General features: G+C 33.8%; 1 protein-coding gene across 1 annotated transcript; it reads right to left on the reverse strand.

Moving 5' to 3' along the window:
- Positions 1 to 3,897: 3,897 nt before the first annotated feature.
- LOC113176429 (olfactory receptor 6C74-like) lies at positions 3,898 to 4,836 on the reverse strand. Its single transcript, XM_077799246.1, has one exon. It carries the CDS (start codon positions 4,834 to 4,836, stop codon positions 3,898 to 3,900), a length of 939 nt encoding a protein of 312 aa, XP_077655372.1.
- Positions 4,837 to 18,964: the final 14,128 nt, after the last annotated feature.

An 18,964-nucleotide genomic window follows, 5' to 3' on the forward strand; every position in this document is an offset into this window, starting at 1 on the left:
TATAATCTTAATGTCATATGTATCAGTTAAATATTCAAAAATAAATTCACCCACATTTTCTTTTAATACTGTTTATTTTCAATTTTTATATTTAGATCAATAAATCATTTGCAGTCAATTTTTATGTATGATTTAAGAAATAACCTATCTTTTTATCTTTCCAATTATGTAAAAAATGCCCAGTAATACACATTTAAAAGTTCATATATTCCCTGTGATCTTCTATCTTAATTGTACACAAAATTTCACATATATTATAGTCTATATCAATCTTTTCATTCTATCCCACTTTATGTAATTATTAATACTTCTACAACTTGATATTTTCATTAACTACTTAATTCCTGATAATTGTAGTTTCTTGTAGGTTTTATTTTCTTAACAAATTCTTTAGGCCATAGTTGCTTTATTATTTCTTCAAAAAAATGTGTTCTACCTATATCCATAAGGAAAACCTCATTGCTATTTTCATTGAACTTTTATTAAACTTTTAGTAAAATAAGTGAGAACCTTCATAATTTTTATAAAGAATAATTCTATTGAATCACAAACAAAGATTTGTTGTTTTTTCCCTACCTTCAGAGAATGTGTATGATTTTTTACTTTATCAAAGAAGAGTTATTTTCTTCAAAATACAAAAATCACAAATCCTAGCCCAGTCTAATAAAAAATAAAAGGAGAGAAAATTAAAATTAATGAAATCAGAAATGAAAGAGGAAATATTATGACAGATGCTTCAAAAATAATAGAATCATAATAGAGTACTATGAAAAATTCATGCCAAAAAATTGAATAACCTAGAAGAAATGGACACATTCCTAGTAATATATACTCTACCACTGAATAAAAAATAGCCTGAACAGACTATTCACAAATAAAACTGAAGTAGTGATCAAAATTTCCCCCAAAAAAGAAAGGCCCAAGATAAGACGGTTTTGAAGATAAATTCTACCAAAACTCAAGGAAGAATTAATACCAATTCTTTAACTCTTTGAAAAAAAACAACTACAGGGAATACTTGCAAGTTCATGTTCTCTGAGATATCTATCACTCTAATACAAAAGCCAGAATATTTCAAGTATTTGACCACAATAGAAATCCCAATTCAGCTTTGAATAAATAATATTGTGAATGGAATGTAAAATTACCTCAATAAGTAAGTTAGTAAACAGATAATTTGTTACTAAAAATTTCAAGTAATGGCCAAATTTAGAAAATGAATATAAATTTGTATGAATATCTAAATATAGGAATTATGACATGTTTTGGGAAAGAGAATAGTAAGGGTAAGTAATATAAAATTTAGAAAATTATCTTTTGGATTACCCAGAAAAACATTTCAAAATTTTGTGTAGAGTTTATTTATGTGTAAATAATAATGAGTTTTTAAAGGGTCTAATCATAGGCTAATGCCAACATAATGTTAAATAATTTATTTATTGACAGTAAAATTATTGAAGAAATATTTCCATTAAAATGTACAAATAAAATTATTTATTTAAAGGATAAGGGAATTTGTATTACTATTTAACTGACCCAACTTTTAAGATATTTGTTTAATAATGAACATTCTGACACGTTTCTTTTTTTAAGTTATGATATCATATATATGTATGTAAGTTTTCTTATAAAATTTTATCTATATTTTCTTTTTTATTCATATATATAATCTGTTCTAGTTATACATGAATACATTTTGACACATTATACTTAAATGGAGTATAACTTTTTGTTTTTCTGGTTGTACATGATATAGAATCACACTGGTCAGTGGTCATATATGCAACAGGGTAATAATGTCTGGTTCATTCTACTGTCTTTTCTACCCCTCTACTCCCTCCCCTGCCTTCACTCCACTATGCCTAACCCAAAGTACCTCTTTTTTACCATTTTCTTTTGAATAACAAATAAAGGTCTTCTACTTTAAATATTTTCTTTCAATTCAGAAAGGTAGTTTGATGAGTAAATAAAACATGGCTGTATGCATAATCAAAATGGAAGTTTATAACTCTTAGAATCTATTTTGAAAGATGTTAATTCAAATACTTAATTTTTTGGGTAAATCAGCTGGTAAATTAGAGTGACTTTTGAGGGACAGGTGCCACTGAGATACTAAAAAATTATATATTAAACAAACTATGAATGACGTAGCACAGAGGATTTAGTGATAATCCTACCTTGAAATGAAAAAACAGGTACTTAAGAAAAGTCATATTTGAACTGGCTACTTAGAGGGCTCAGCAATGTTATTATATGAAGTATTTCAAAATAAATGACAGCTAGCCAAGCAGTTTAAATAGCATGATATTACTTTAAGCAAATTGGTCCTCACTGATATATAACAGAATCAAAATTAGTGAATCTATTGATAGAACCTTAGGTTTTACTTTTATTACATTGCCACAAAATATTTACACATATGGTGTATATATATATGTACATATATGTGTGTGCGCACATATATAATTTGTGTGCTGTTATTATTTGTAAACATTAAATAGTGCTCAAAGATCATTAGGTGTAAATTGGCAGGTTGGAAAAAACATGTATACATAAATAAAAAGGAAGACTATAAACAATTTATATAATCAATTGTTTAAATATTTTTTGTCCTGAAATCATGTTTATAATCTATATATTTTCTACAATTCAACTCATTCTACAAATCTACAGAAACTTCTATAATTGTTTAATTATATATTATGTTTATTTTTCTCCTTAGTTATATTCTATACCATCCCTTTGCTTGCTATTTTCAAATATATTTTGTTCCAACCAATATACACAGTTTTAAAAACTGAAATGAAAAAAGGACAATCTGATCTAATATACAATATTTTTAATATATGGGAAAAATCATGAAATTGGATGCATACCTTTGAAAATACTATTATATTTGATTCATTAAATTTTTTTTTTATTGCACAAAAGTTAAGTTTCACAGACCTAATAAATTCAGCCCTACACTAGGAATTTTCTAAGCTAGAACTTGAAGCTTCTACCATCTTAGTTTCACTGGAAGGAAGTATGTCTATATCAATCTGCATATCTGTACTATATACACCTAGATCTGATATATATGTCAAACAAATAATATTTGAAAACAAAAAGAATTAGCATTGTTCTTATTTCAAAATTATTCACAAATCATTTAGAATTTGATTTAGGTGTATCCCAACTTAAGCAGAGGAAGTTTAGGGAGTTTGAGAATTTCAAATAAGTATTACATTTCAATATTGATTTTCAAAACCAAATTAGTAATATTATCACATTTTCTTTGATGAAATCATTATAAACGTAACATCTTACATCTAAAAACTAAGGACTGTTACTTTACAGTATATACACATATACATGAATATGTGTGAATATATATATACGAATATCTAAAACATTTAAATATACACTTCAAAGATTAAAAAGTGCTCAAAAATGAACATCAAAAACACTACTACAATTTTCTTTTAATTTATTCAGTTACAAAATACATCAATTAATTAGAAGCATAAAAAATAAATATTACTTCTACATCAGTTTTAATAGGTCATATATCAAATGCAATTTCAAATGGAACAAAATTTTATAGTCTACATAACTGTCATTCTTAAAAGACAAAAGAGACATATTGAAAGTAGAAGCTTACTATTTTCACATGTTCATACAAACAAAGCTACGAGAACAGGGAAAACAGAGTCAAAAATAAAAGGGAGTTTTAATGGAGATTCAAAGCAAAGCTACCATTTCAGACCAAAGTTTTGAGAAAAAATATTTTTGAAAGACATAAAGATGAATATCACAGCAATGAAATAAATAGAAAAGGGAGAAATGATCTCTTAGAAACTGCTGAAACTACCTGGGCCTCCGTTATTCATATCCTTTGAAAAGGAAGTAGAATATTCATTTCTTTGAAAAGGACACAATCCTATGTATTAAATTTAAAAAGGCTTTTTTCACTTGTTGATTCCGTAAGGTATAGATGAAAGGGTTCAAAAGTGGAGCTACTGAGGTATTGAGAACAGCAATTCCCTTGGAAACAGATACTCTTTGTTTGATTGAAGGTTTAAGATACATGAAGATGCAGCTGCCATAGGAAAGGGAAATCACGATCATGTGAGAAGAACATGTGGAAAAAGCCTTTTTCCTCTGACTAGTTGATGGGATTCTTAGAATGGTCAGGGCAATATAGGTGTAGGATACTATCACCATGACTAATGTGACCAAGAGTGTCACCAAAGCTGAGATGAATCCCATCATCTCCAGGAGCTGTGTGTCTGTGCAGGAGATCTGCATGAGGGGTGTAGTGTCACAGTAGAAATGATCAACAATGTTGGAGGCACAGTAGTCAATATTTAGACCTAAGATAAGTGGTGGGAAGATGACAAAAAAACCAGCAAGCCAACAACTGAGGACCAGCTGAATGCAGATTTTGCTGTTCATGATGGTCATGTAATGAAGGGGCCTACAGATGGCCACATAGCGGTCATAGGACATAGCTGCCAACAAGTAAAATTCTGATGCTCCAAATAGGAAGGCAAAAAACACTTGAGTCATACAACCGGCATAGGAAATGGTCTTGTCCCCAGTTGCCATAATAGCCAGCAATTTAGGGATGCATGTAGTAGTATAGGAAATTTCTAAGAAGGAGAAATTCCGAAGGAAAAAATACATGGGGGTCTTCAGGTCCGTATCTACCAGGGTAAGTGTGATGATGGTCAGATTGCCAGTGATGCTCAGCAAATAGGTAAGAAGCAGGAAAACAAATAACACAACTTTCAATTCTGGGTCATCAGTCAAACCTGCCAGGATGAACACTGTCAGTCTTGTGTGGTTTCTCATTATGGTGCTCTGACATTCACCAGTTCTGGACAGAAAACAAATAATAATAATCTCTTCAGAAAAATAACAGCAATAACTAGTGTAGAGGTGACATTAACAGTGGTTTTTCATGGAGAGCAAAATAATCTTCATTGCTTTATTAAAGATGATTATGTCAGGAAGAATAATAGTTTGTATTTTCAAATTGCAGCCAGAGAATGAATACATCAATTTGCAATTGTACTGAAGAATAATCCATATAAGGGTAGTAACTGTTCATTCTGTTTATGTGAACACAAGGACATTTTATAAAACAAAATTAAAAGAATTTAAGGAGAGAAAAATGTTTTTGCTTTCTTCAGAACACACAAGTGTTGGAATGGCATGTTATTTTCCTGTTCAATTAAAGAAGTTCAACTCAATAAAGTTCAAGAATTTTGCATAATAAAATAAAGTTATGCCTACCAAATGAAATGCAAGAGTACTCTTTTACTTAAGACAAACACAGAGACACAGACACACACAGTCCTGTAGTTCCATCTACAGGACTAGGAGATGTTCACTATTACATTCAACCAAACAATCTTAAGGGCATAATTCTTTTCTCATTTACTTCCACAGTTGAGACCCAGGTTCAAAATGATGCACAGGAAATAATTCCATTTACTCTTAGTATTGGCTTTGTACCCCAATACCAAATCAACAGGAACTCTCTGATAGTTTGTGTAGTAAGCCACTGAAGTTCTCCTCTGGGATTGTGGTTCTGGGAATGGACAAGGAAAGTGAATAGTGAGTCACCTAAATACACAGACAAAGAGCAATACATACATGTGGATTTAGGAAGCTCGGTGAACCAGGAGAAGTGAAAACAAAACTAAACTTAAACCTAGACACATAAGAAGGAGTTTTAGGAATAAGATAATGAGCTTAATTATCCTAAGATAATTAGTAAATATAATGGGAAAAAATTAAAGATAGATATATATAAATTAGTAAATGAATATCATCAGGGAGACAGTTTCACTAATAAAATGTATCTCCATATGCTTCTAGTTATTTAAGTTATACTATTGTTCTTTGTCTAAAATAGAGATTGAAAACATGAACAATTTTGAGTTTAGCCTTGGCCTAAAAATAAAGGCAATACTTGATAAATTCCAAAAACATAAGGAATCATAAAATAGCACTGACACAATTTATACGCAGGCATGCAGTTTCCTGTCATGAGAATATTCAAATGTCCAACTAACAGGCAACTAAAGAGATATTAATAAATAGTTATTTTCTACATCTAGCATATATTGAGACAGTGAAATTAAGAAATAAAATTGTGTTTGTATAGCTAGTACATTGGAGATCTAATATTTAAGTTAATGATATCTCCAGGGAAAATTTTCTTCCTGCATATCTTCATCATCACAAGCATAAAATATTTACAGTTTCATGATAGGCATGGCATTATATGATAGTGCATGTAATTATTTACAACCTGCAAAGCATACATTAGGATTAGAAAAGCATATACACAAACAAAAATAGACATATAAGGGCAAATAAAACTGGTTTGTTGTAATATCTAATGAAGTATACAAGAGGAATTTGAATTCTAAAGTAGGTCTTAAAGGGAGAAAAAAGAAATGAGACAAAATATTCTTAGCAGAGAGGGTCAGCTGAACAGAAAGTAAAAGGCACACTTTAATATATTAGAACAAGGAGTGGATTCAGCTGCTAAAACTATGCATATTACTAATGTTCACAAACAATTGAAATAAATGACTGTTACGTTTGTTAGAAATTTATTCACATTCATATGATTTTGGAACAATCTATTATAAAATTTTCCTTATTTATGCAAATTAATGACATAATCAATGGCAAGAGTTGTCAAAATCCATACATCTAAAACACATATTAAAATTTCATCATATCAAATCATTTCATTGTTCAACTTCAACACTCATTCACAAATTATCCCTTAACATACACTATAAAGAGAAAATTCATATTCGAAGTCAGGCCTCTGAATGTAATTTTTTTTAGTTGTCTTAACTATCATGATAACAGATGAATTTAAAAACAGAAAGAGCTTTTCAACTAAATTATCATGGTATTCTATGGACTACATTCATTGCTTTTCCTATATCAAAATTTAAAGGTTGGGGTTACAAAAAATATTAATGACAATGATAAATAACTGAACAGAACCAAATGATTTAATGATAAATACACTTATAATTGGAAATGTCATTTTTAACTCTTGCAAATATTAATTAGTTTTATCTTTTGGAATCCTAAAGCAGTGTGCCAAAAAAAATGTTTAAAATGCAAACATCAAAATAAAACAGAAATTTTTTGGTGGTGGTGGAGGGTGGGTACTGAAGATTGAACCCTGGGGTGCTTTACTACTGAGCTACATCTCCAGCCCTTTTCACATTTTGAGACAGGATCTCACTATGTTGCTGAGAGTCTCACTGATTTGCAGAGGCTGGTTTCAAATTTATAATCTTTCTGTCTCAGCCTCTGAAACTACTGGGATTACAGGCATATCAGCACCATACCCAGATGAAACAAATGTATTTTAAGGCCATAAAGACACAAGTTTATTGAGATAAAATCATCTGAACCTTGATATTTAACAATTTTACCATACTGAATTGAGCTTGCAAACATTCCACTTCTCTCTGCATGTTCTTATCTGGGATAGTTTCTTCTCCCTTATCTGGGATAGTTTCTTCTCACCTGAAAATGGCACTCTTGGAGATCATTTAATTAGTTGTTTTATGGCATTACCACTAGTGTATTAAATCTCCCCTTCTCTGTAATTTATTTATTCATGTACTGAATCCTTTTCTACACATCACCCACACTGCCATATAAAATAAATCAATCCTCATCCCTTGACTGTTTACACTTTCTATGCCCTGAATGAAAATAGCTAGACATTGAAGAATTCTCAAGATGATAAGCAAAACAAGAACCATTTCCCCAGAGGTTTTATATTATAAAAGCAGTCTCCCCAAGCACTCTACATTTTTAAAAACAAAATTTATATGAAAAAGAGACTAAGATATATCTCCAGAGAATTCAGTATAGATGGCTTTAATATGTGTTTGCCTATCCATTTATGGAAAGGAAACATTTATTATTTTTTTTCAGAAAGCCACCTAAATGCACATAATTATTCAGATTATAGCTTAGCCATGCCTCTAGCATCACTTCCCTGATGACTGGTATGCCTTGAAGTTCCTAATTCAGTATCTTGAATTTGGAGGGCGCTCAGTAAATGCAATTGATTAAATCCAGGAAAGGCCCTGTGATCTTAGGGGCCTGAGAAAAGAGAGAGAGGCACTAGATTTTTTATTCTTATATAGGGGACACATAAGTGGAGGTTCCAGGGAACATTCTATCCCAAAAAGGGCAAAGGGGTAGGACTACAAAGAAACAGGTTAGTGTAACTCAATCCCATAGGGTAACGCCAACTCCTGTTGACACACCTCATTATCCAAGAAGAGGTACAGGGAGCAATAATTGTTTAGTATCTCTTGCTCACAACTTGAAGGTGTGTATTTCCAGAGTGGCTCACTTCTTTCTTTGAAAAAGTAGGTGATGAGTCCCTATCACAAGTTCCGGAATTCTTGTTCTGAAGGCATGACATCCTGGCACCTCAACAAAGCTATAAGACCATAGCTGGAGACTTAGGTGTTCCTTGCTGCTGGATCATCTGCTCAGCCTGCAGCCTCAGATTCTTCAGCAGCTTCCATGAGGGTAGCTTCACCATTGGGTCTCTCTGGGCCATCTTCTTTCCCCTCATCCTTTGAAGGTTCCTCTTCTTGCTGGGAGTCAGAGCTAAAATCTCTTGATTGATCCGAAGTTGTTTGAACCTTGGATTTAGGTCCTTGTCTTTTCAAAATCTGGGGATAGCTCTGAAGAAAAAATATTGCAAGTACTTCTCCCCAAGACCTCTAATATCTAAATTATTTACTCCTCAAGTAGGAGTGATACCTGTCTTGGAGATGAGGAACACGTCCTTGTTCCCCAGTGTTGGAGACTAAACACTGAGAAACACTGAAGCAAGCCCAGAAAGCAAGTTTAATGAAAAAAATATAGAGACAGACTTCTTTGAGGAAAAGGGGCCCCAAAGCTGGATGTCCACGGGAGGGGGTATATTTTTATAGACTCCTTTATAGCTCCTTTATAGATTCCAGAACCCCCCTTTTAATTATTCCCTTCATTTTCTTCTCCCTCTATGTGTCTAAGGGCAGGAAAGAGCAGGAGATGGAAATTAATTGTTAGCAACCCAGAGTGCCCAGGAGCATGATCACAGAGGTTGACACCCATTGTCCTCTGTTGGGTAGCAGGTCCTCATTTTCTCTTTACCCCCATCAGCAATATCTACACTGACTGCCTGGCCTTTGCCCCTGATTAGGCCAAGTGGGGCTGCAGGCAGATTGCTTTTTTGGCAAAGAAAGCCCGTGGGGGGGGGGGTTGGTACAATGCCATTTTATAGAACTATTCTCTTAACCTCTTGTTAAGAGATCCTCATCTCTCTGTCCCCTTACAACAGGTTTTACTCTATTTCCACTTCCACAGAATGTGGGAGGTTAATTTCAGGTGTTAAAGTTACATCTTTTTATTTTGTTTGGTTTTTCCTCTGTCATACCTTTGGTAAATCAGAACTTTCATTTGGAAGGTAAATAAATGACAAGGTCATGTTGATCAAATTTAGCTAAAATAAAGTGTGAGTCCCTTAGACACTTCTCACAATCCACTTTTTTGATGCTGTGACAGAGTATCTGAAGACTAATTTTTCAAGGAAAGAGATTTATTTTGGCTCATGATTCTGGAGTGTAGAAAGTCCAATATCAAATAACTGCTGGAGGGGAGGAACTCATACTCATTAAACTCATGACAGAAAGCAGAAAAGCAAGTGGGCCAATCAGGAGAGAAGAAAGAGAATTAAGTGCCCACATAAGAAGCCTATTTCTGTGATAAAGGGATTCAGCTATTCATGAGGTCTCTGACCATATGGCTCAAACTCCTCCCATCTGACTCAACCTTTCAACACTGCTAAATTGAGAAATTCAGGTTGAGACACTTGGGCTTTGGGGGAACACACTTAAAACAATAGTATCTACCTTGTGTCCAGATTACAACCCTGAGGCTATGCTAACCAAATCCAACTGGGTTTGCTGTTGAGGCAAAGAAAAAATACTTAATTCCCAGGAGTGATCACAATGGAATCTTGACTTTTTAAAATCAGTCCATTTAACTTCCTACCTCTATTTCTTGACCATTACCCAGGAACTAATTGAGTGGAGATAATTCCTTTCTGGAGAAAGCTCTTTTCATTGACCATATTGCCTTACCTGAGTGTATGGGTCAGGAAGAGATGACTGAGGTGGAGGCTAGTAGTTTGCTGAGCAGCTTGTATGCTAATGGTTGTCAAACTTTAGATGTTCTGAACATGTGACTCAGCTGAATGCATGACTCAGATGACTTTCTTTGACAAGTATATAGCTCCCTTCACCACAGCCTGGCAAACACTGACCTGTTTACTTTCACTACTACTTTGTCTTCAGAATGATCTACTCTATTATAAAGACTTTCAGTTGAACATTTTACTTGATTTATTGTTTTTTATTTCCAAGATTTTTTTCATCTTCCCACTTCTAATTTTCTTATTCATTTTTTAAATTTGTTTTAATTAGTTATGCATGACAGTAGAATGCATTTATGCACTTTGATATATCATATAGATGGGGTATAAATTTCTCATTTATCTGATTGTACATGTTGTAGAATCACATCAGTCTTGCAGATATATACGTGCATAAGGTCATAATGTCTGTTTCATTCTACCTTCCTATTCCCATATCCCCTCGCTTCCTTTCACTTCCCTGTACCTAATCTAAGGTAACTCTATTCTTACCTAGTGCCTCCACCCTTATTGTGAATTAGCACCCACACATCAGAGAATACATTCAGCCTTTTTGGGGGGAGGTTTGGCTTATTTTGCTTAGCATGATATTATCCAACTCCAGCCATTTACCAGCAAATGCTTTTTGTTTGGTTCTTTTTCAGTATCTCTATTTCCTTCTTTTTGAAAAAAAAAATATTGTTTAGTGTTGACAGACCTTTATTTTATTCATTTATTTATATGCAGCACTGAGAATTGAACCCAGTGCCTCACACATGTGAGGCAAGCACTCTACCACTGAGCAACAACCACAATCCCATCTATCTCCTTCTTGATGTCTCATAAATATATTGTACTGATTTCCTTAATTTGTTCAGTTGTTTTTCTGTGTTGTCTTGTAATTCATTGTTCATTTTTATAACCTTTATTTTGAATTCCTTATCTAATATTTAATTTACTTTAACATCTTTTGCTAGTGAATTATAAACTTTAGAAGGTGTTTGTTTTAACTTTTTTTCATATTCTCATTTCCTTGTCTTAGATTTTATGCATTTGTTTGCATGAATTTCTCCTCCATTGTGACCTTTTTAGGTCACAGCTTTCTCTTGCCAAAGACTCATAGAGTGATCTAGAGTGATATCCCCTGTATGTGTGGCATTCACAGTCTTTATGTTAATTCTATTTATTTATTTATTTATTCATTTATTTATTGCTGTGGGAAATACCTAGACTGATTCTATAGTTGGCTACTGTAAGTTGTGCTGCTACAAACATGGGTATGCATGTATCACTTCAGTATAATTTTGGAGGCCATCATCGCAGGTGATTTGAGTTACCTCCCTGGCTGGGCGAGAGGCACTTAGACACATCCTTGTGTCCAGAGTTTTCCCCACCCTTCTCAGGTCCAAGGGCTTGTCCATGTGGAGGCATGTCTGGCCACTACCCGAAGAAGACTCAATTGTTGCACCTGACCTTGGGACACTGCCCCCCTTAATCTTCATTGGATGGGATTTTCCTCAGAATTTTTTGTTCCCCTATAAAAGTCCACTCCCTGGCATGTTTTCTCTCTCTCTCTCTCTCTCTCTCTCTCTCTCCTTTTCAGTAAACCTCACTACTCTAATAGGTAGCTGGAGGCTGCAGCTAGGAGAAGCCGTCCTGGAGCTGGTTTAAAGGTAATTAGAGCCTGTCTCTTTAATTCAAAACTCCCTTCAGGTTTCTCATGTAGATGAATCTTCATTTATGAAGCTTGTGCTGGCCTTGGTCTAAATATAATGACTTTAATTGAGGGAAATGAAGATCAAAACCACTCTTGAGATTTTATGTCACCCCAGTTAAAATGGCACCCATACATAATATCAATAATAATCAATGCTTGGTGAGGATATGGGTACAAAGGAACTATTTTAGTCAACTTTTACTCAGCTGTGACCGAAAGACCCGACCAAGACAATTTTATAGGAGGAAATGTTTGTTTTGCTCATAGTTTCATGTCTGTCCATAGACCACCAAGTTCATTGCACTGTGCCCAAAGTGAGGCAGATCATGGTAGTAGGGTACGGTGAAGGAAAGCAGCTCAGAACATGACCATCAGGAAAAAGTGTGAACCACATAACAATGAGCTAATTTTTAAACATCCAATTCAGAATGTCATATACATAAAAATGTCTTCCAATGAAGCTCTTTCAATTTTTCAAATAAAATAGGAAATACAAAAAGAGTGTAGCTAAGTGGTAGAGTGCTTGCCTCGTATGCTTAAAGTCCTGGATTTGATTAGAAATGCAAAACAAGATATAAAAATTACTAAATCAAACAGGCAACTCTATAAGCATTTGAAAATAACATTAACTTAAAGTGTTTTAAAATAAGAATAATGCATCAAATTTTATGTCAGAAATGCACTAATCTTGTCACCATTGAGCAAAATGATCCTCAATTGCTCCCTAGATTCTTTCCCCATCTTAGAGGAACTAAATGCATATTAACCAGAAAACTCCTCATCATAACTCTAAAGAATTGTGTGTGAGCAAAGTGACTTAATTATTCCTTCCTAAATTATGATTTTACTGTTTATTATTATGTCAATATGGCTTATTGTTATGTTGTGTTATTATGTTATTGAAGCTATAATGTATTCCAAGCTCAAAAAGTCAAAGATTCCTGAACTATTAATGAAAATTAGTGACTTTCTGCTCTGGACCTCCCCCATCATAAATTCTGCCACTCAGAAAATTTCACTGTTAATGGGTTTCTCCCTCTCTTAAATTTTCCACTTACAGATTAATTATTGGCATTTGAATATGGAAGATGAGCATTTGATTTTATTATACCTCCAAGCCCTCCTATATAAATTGTCTCTGTATTTTATTTTATTTTTCATAATAATTTTTATAGAAATTATCAATAAAATTTGTACTCTATATTATTTTGACAGTACAAATATTTCTAGCTGGGTTATATGTTTGCCTACATTGTTTTTTCATTAAACTTTTTTTTGCTTTCATTAGACTTAATTTTCTCATCAAAATTATTCTACAGTTCTTTATATATTCTTCAGTTTTTCCCTCTCCCAAGCTAACCCCCCAAAGTACAGATATGTCCTCATTACATTCAAAGACATTAGATAAACTCTCACTTTCATTTTTTTAAATTTGCCAGCACTATCACAACTTGAATAATTTTTTCTTCCAGCCATCAGAATTAGTTGATTTCTACTCCTGGTACAAGAAATTTATGTTTCCTATAATTGTGAAGATTATGTTTCAAATAAAACAGCAAACCCAAAAGCAGTGTAGCTAAGTGGTAGAGTGCCTGCCTGGTATGCTTGATGCTGATTCAGGTGCTGTAGTGTACTTAGATTTTCCAATATTAGATTATATTCTTTTCAAAAAGCAACTAAAACTTATCAAAGCAAAAATTTAAATACTAAATTAGGAAGAAAAATAAATTTTATTGAGAATAAAAATGATAGTAAATTGCAAACTTAGTTATTAGAGTCATAAAAGATATAAATTTTATGTACTGCCTATTATAATTTTATCTAACATTTTTTCCTTAAATTTGGACTATATTGTTTGATGATGTTCTCATAGTTTCTTCTTTTTAACTGACCACTTTAAATTGTACATTCTGCAGCATAGAGCACATTCCCAATGTTTGCAATCATGACCTACATTAAGTTCTCTCCTTCCATCAACCCCTGGAAAACACCAGTTATTCCAGCACCATTCTTGAAGACTGTTGTTGCTCCATTGTATTGCCTTTGCTCCCTCCTCAAAGATGAGTTGACTATTTTTATAGGGGCTTATTTCAGGCCTCTGTTCTGTTCCATTGATCTGTGTCTCTATTCTTTCTCTCATACCTCACCAACTTGATTACTGTAGCTTTATAGTAAGTCTTAGAGTAAAGTGAGTCTTCCAAATTAATTTTTCTCTTTTAAGATTTTGTTGACTATTCTGGGTCCTTTGCCTCTCCATATAAATGTTATAATTAGTTTGTCAATATCCTAGAAATAACTTGATGGGATTTTCTTGAGATCAGGTAGACTCTATAGAACAATTTGGGAAGGACTAACACTCTAAAAATATTAAATGTACTCTATATGTGTGAGAGATTCCCTCTCCATTTATTTAGTTCTTTGATTTATTCACCAGAATTTTGTAGTTTTTCTCAGATCATTCTTGATAATTTCATCATTTAGACCTAATTTGGTAGTTTAAAAAAATACTATTTACTTTATTCCTATCCAAACTTGCTTTTCAAGAATCCTCTGGTGATCTCAAACTTACAGCTATAATTAGATGGTCAATATCATTAAGTTTGCATATTTCCCCAAATACCAAGTTATACAAGGTGGGTTCTGCTTTACAAATAAGTCATTTGAAACCACCAATCAGCATGAGACAGGGAAAATGCCTGAAATGCCAGGTGAACCCCCTCAGTAGTCTCAGTGGTTGATAATATTATGCTCGAGTTCGGGAACCCCAAAAGACCATCAGAAACCAAGATCCATGTAAGCAGCAAAGAGGTGTTTATTGGGAGCTACCTCGGTCCTCCATGCACAAACAGCAACTGGTGATGCTGAGAGGCACAAGCCCAGGGTTTGCAGCAGTTTTATACACTCTTTGGGGAAGGCAGGGACTTCACATACATCATAGCATCTCTTAGCAAATCATCACACACCTGGGGAAAATCATAAAACAATTCTAAAACAGGATTAGCACATTCACTGGAGGGAACAAATTGGGTAAGGGTGATTGGTTAGTACAAGAGGGGGATTCATTTGAACTGATTGGTTTAAGCCATGAGGGGAGTACATGGTGAACTACATGGTTTCCCAACATGTTATCAACCACCATAAACTACTGGGAGGGTCATCTGCCATCCCAGGTATTTTTCCTGTCTCATACTGATTGGTGGTTGCTAGAGGGTTGCTATGGGTCCTCAACTTGCCTGACTGAGTCAGGGACACCTGGAGCAGCAGATCTCTCCTGTTATTTGTAGATAAACAACTCAGTAGGTGGGTATGTGCCTAGGAGTACTCTGTGTGTCTTTCCAAGGACAAGGGTCATGCCCCCTTCCTTGGACAGGCTTTGCTCTGAGGTAGAGGCTGGTTTCTCAGATAACATGTTAGGACACCATGTAGTTTAGCACGTACACCCCTCACGGATTAAATTCAGTTCAAATGAATCCCCCTCTTAAACTAACCAATCACCCTTACCTAAATTGTTCCCACCAGTGAATGTGCTAATCAATGTTAAGAGTTGTTTTTTGACTTTCCCGCCATATGAAATGATTTGTTGTGTGATATTGTGACACATAGAGTATTCCCCAAAACCTATAAAATCTCACTGAACAAAGGATAGGGGCTCACTCCTCAGGACCGATGCATAAGAAATGGTTGTGAGTCCAGGCTCAAGCCTGCAATAAAGACTCTTGTGTGATTGTAGCGGATTCTGCTCCTGGAGGTCTATTGGGGTTCCATGAATCTGGCATTACACTTTATTCATTCATCTGTTGATGGGCATCTAGATTGGTTCCATAGCTTAGCTATTATGAATTGTGCTACTATAAACACTGATGTGGCTGTGTCATTATAGTAGGTCAATTTTAAATACTTTGGTTTTATGCTATGAAGTGGATCAATGGTGGTTCTATTCCTAGTTTTTGGAGGAATCTCTGTACTGCTTTTGAGAGGGGTTGCATCAATTTGCATTCCCCCCAAAAATGAATGAGTATTCCCTTTTTCTCACATCCTCACCAACATTTATTGTTACTTGTATTCTTGATAATTGCCAGTCTCTCTGGAGTGACATGGAATCTCTGTAGTTTTCCTTTGCATTTTCCTAATTGATAGAGATATTGAACATTTTTTCATGTACCTGTAGATCATTTCTTCTTTCGAAAAGAGTATGCTTAGTTCTTTTGCCCATTTATTGATTGAGTTAGTTGGGTTTTTTGTTGTTGTGTTGTTGTTGTTTTAATTTTTTTGGTGTTGAGCTTTTTGAGTTCTTTGTATATCCTGGGAACTAATTTCCTATGTGAGGAGCAGGTAGCAAAGATTTTTCTCTCATTCTATAAGCTCTCTCTTCATGCTTTTTGATTGTTTCCTTTGCTGTGAAGAGATTTTTTAGTTTGATGCCAATCCATGTATTGATTTTTTATTTATTGTGCTTTAGGACTCTTGTTAAGGAAATCAGTTCCTGTGCCAATATGTTGAAGTGTTAGGCCTACATTTTCTCTAGTATGTGCAGTGCTTCTGGTCCCATTCCTAGGTTCTTGATCCACTTAGAGATTATTTTTGTGTAGGGTGAGAAATGGAAGTTAACTTTCATTCTGACATATGGATTTCCAGTTTTCTCAGCCATTTGTTGAAGAGGCTATCTTTTCTCCAGTGTGTGTTTTTGGCACTTTTGTCTGGTATAAGGTAACTGTATTACACATTCCTAGTTTAAATTATAACATCATATGATTTTCAGTATGAAAATACTCTTTCATGTGTGCATCTTTCCTCTGGGTAACTTATGTCCCATGATCTCATACCTTTCTTGAGACCTTATAAAAAGTAGGTCGGTTTTGAGGTTGGTTGAGAAGGCACCAAGCAATCCGCCTGCGAAGAAGCACCAATCAACACAACTACCTGTAAATCAGCAGGGTCTTCTGAACAATCCTGAATCTTAGCAAGTTCCCCTGACCAACCCCAGTAGGACCAAAGACTCTAAAAACCTCTCTTTCCTGTCCCAAGCCCTCCCTTCCTGCCCTAAGCCCAATAAAAATTCCAGTCTGGTCCAGCCCTGAGCAAATCTCCCAGACCACCATGTTGGTCTGGAGAGTCTTCCCCATTAGTGAAATCTCCTTCTTCAGCAGCCTTTTTAATCTGCCTCCTTTTGGTCCCTGTTGACTGAACTTACAATAAGAGTGCTTGTATTATTAGGGCCATCAACATATCTTCATTTTTATCATCATGTTTATCTTCTTCATTGTCATGATGATATTTCAAAGACGTGAATACATGAACAAAACTGATCTGAGTTTTTATTGACACACAAAGTTTATCATCACCTCTCTATTCATTCTCTACTTTTATGCATTATGGACAATAGCAGAAAAATCCTCTTCTTATTTACCATAATACTTTATTAAGTTTGAATTGATGTTTAATGTTTTAATGCTTAGTTTTAATCTAAATTTTTAGCATATTATGAAACAATATTTATAATAACTAGGCATATACTTGATGGCATTTAATAAATTAATTCTTGTAATTTCTTCTCAATCATAGATTCAAATATACACCTTGAAAATTAAAGAAACTTGTACAATTTTGTAGTAAACTTTCTAAAAAATCCTGAGCATAATTTTTCTTTTATAACCAAATATTGATTTTGAGAAGAAATGGTCACTGTATAGTCTCATAATTGCTGGTAAGGACAGAGTTGGTGAATTCTGTAGCTCTGCCTTTGTTGATGCTACAGGTAGTTTAGTTTTAGATCAGACCCCTCTACATATTCAGACAACACCTACCAGTTGAAAGAGAACCAAGTATAGAGGGGCTTTATATATCATAACATTATGTAGGTTTGAAAGTGCTTTCCACAAGAAATAAAATCTAGTTTTTTATAAAGTTTTTTTTTTTAATCTTGGAACTATTAACATTTCCAACATGATAAATCTTGGTTCTCTATGGGTGTCTTTAAACAAATAATGTCTGAAAAGAATGGCTATCCACATGATCAATAACTCATACCATATATGAAACTTAAATAAATGATTACTATAAAATAGTTATAGTTATGACTAAAGTAAAAAACTTACAAGAAATACAAAACAGAAAATACATGTGATCTTGGGAAAATTGAAGTGTAGTCATAAGGAAAAATAATTGATAAATATAAATAATCAATATTATGCTCCTCAAAACCCATTGTTTGTGAATGGAAATACAAGCCACAACATGGGAAATATATATGAAAATTGCATATTTGAAAAATTATTTTATCTACAATACATAATGAATTCCAAAATATAATAAGAATGATAAAAAATAAAATGGGCACTTATTTAAGCAATGATTTTATCAAAGGAATTATTCAATGGCAGGTGAGCATAAAAAGGATGATCAGCATTGCTGGCCTTTGGAGAATTGAAATTATAATTACAATGAGATACATCTATATCCATTTTGGAATGGTTAAAGATAATATATATATATATATATATATATATATATATTTGTCAAAACAACGGTTGTTAAGAATGTGGAACCTGGGGCTGGGGATGTGGCTCAAGCAGTACAGCTCTTGCCTGGCATGCGTGCAGCCCAGGTTCGATCCTCAGCACCACATACAAACAAAGATGTTGTGTCTGCTGAAAACTAAAAAATAAATATTAAAAATTCTCTCTCTCTCTCTCTCTCTCTCTCTCTCTCTCTCTTAAAAAAAAGAATGTGGAACCACTGAAACTTCACTCACTGCTGACAGAATATAAAACTATATCACCATTTTAGAAAACAGTCTGGCACTTTATTAAAAAATCAAACATTGGGTACGAAAAAAAATCAAACATTTATCTAACATAGAACCAAGCCATATAGTCATAGATATTTTCTCTGGAAAAATAAAAGCTTATGACTCCATAAGATTTTATAGTCAAATATTCATAGTAGCTTTACTGTAACCAACAACAAGACACAATCCTAACACCCATCAACAGATGTTATGATAACAAGTTATGGTC

This window comes from Urocitellus parryii, chromosome 5 (genome assembly GCF_045843805.1).
Source record: "Urocitellus parryii isolate mUroPar1 chromosome 5, mUroPar1.hap1, whole genome shotgun sequence".
Classification (NCBI taxonomy): Eukaryota; Metazoa; Chordata; class Mammalia; order Rodentia; family Sciuridae; genus Urocitellus; species Urocitellus parryii.

Coding starts and splice junctions, on each gene's coding strand:
- LOC113176429 (XM_077799246.1), bottom strand. CDS start 4,836: ATGAGAAACCACACAAGACTGACAGTGTTCATCCTGGCAGGTTTGACT.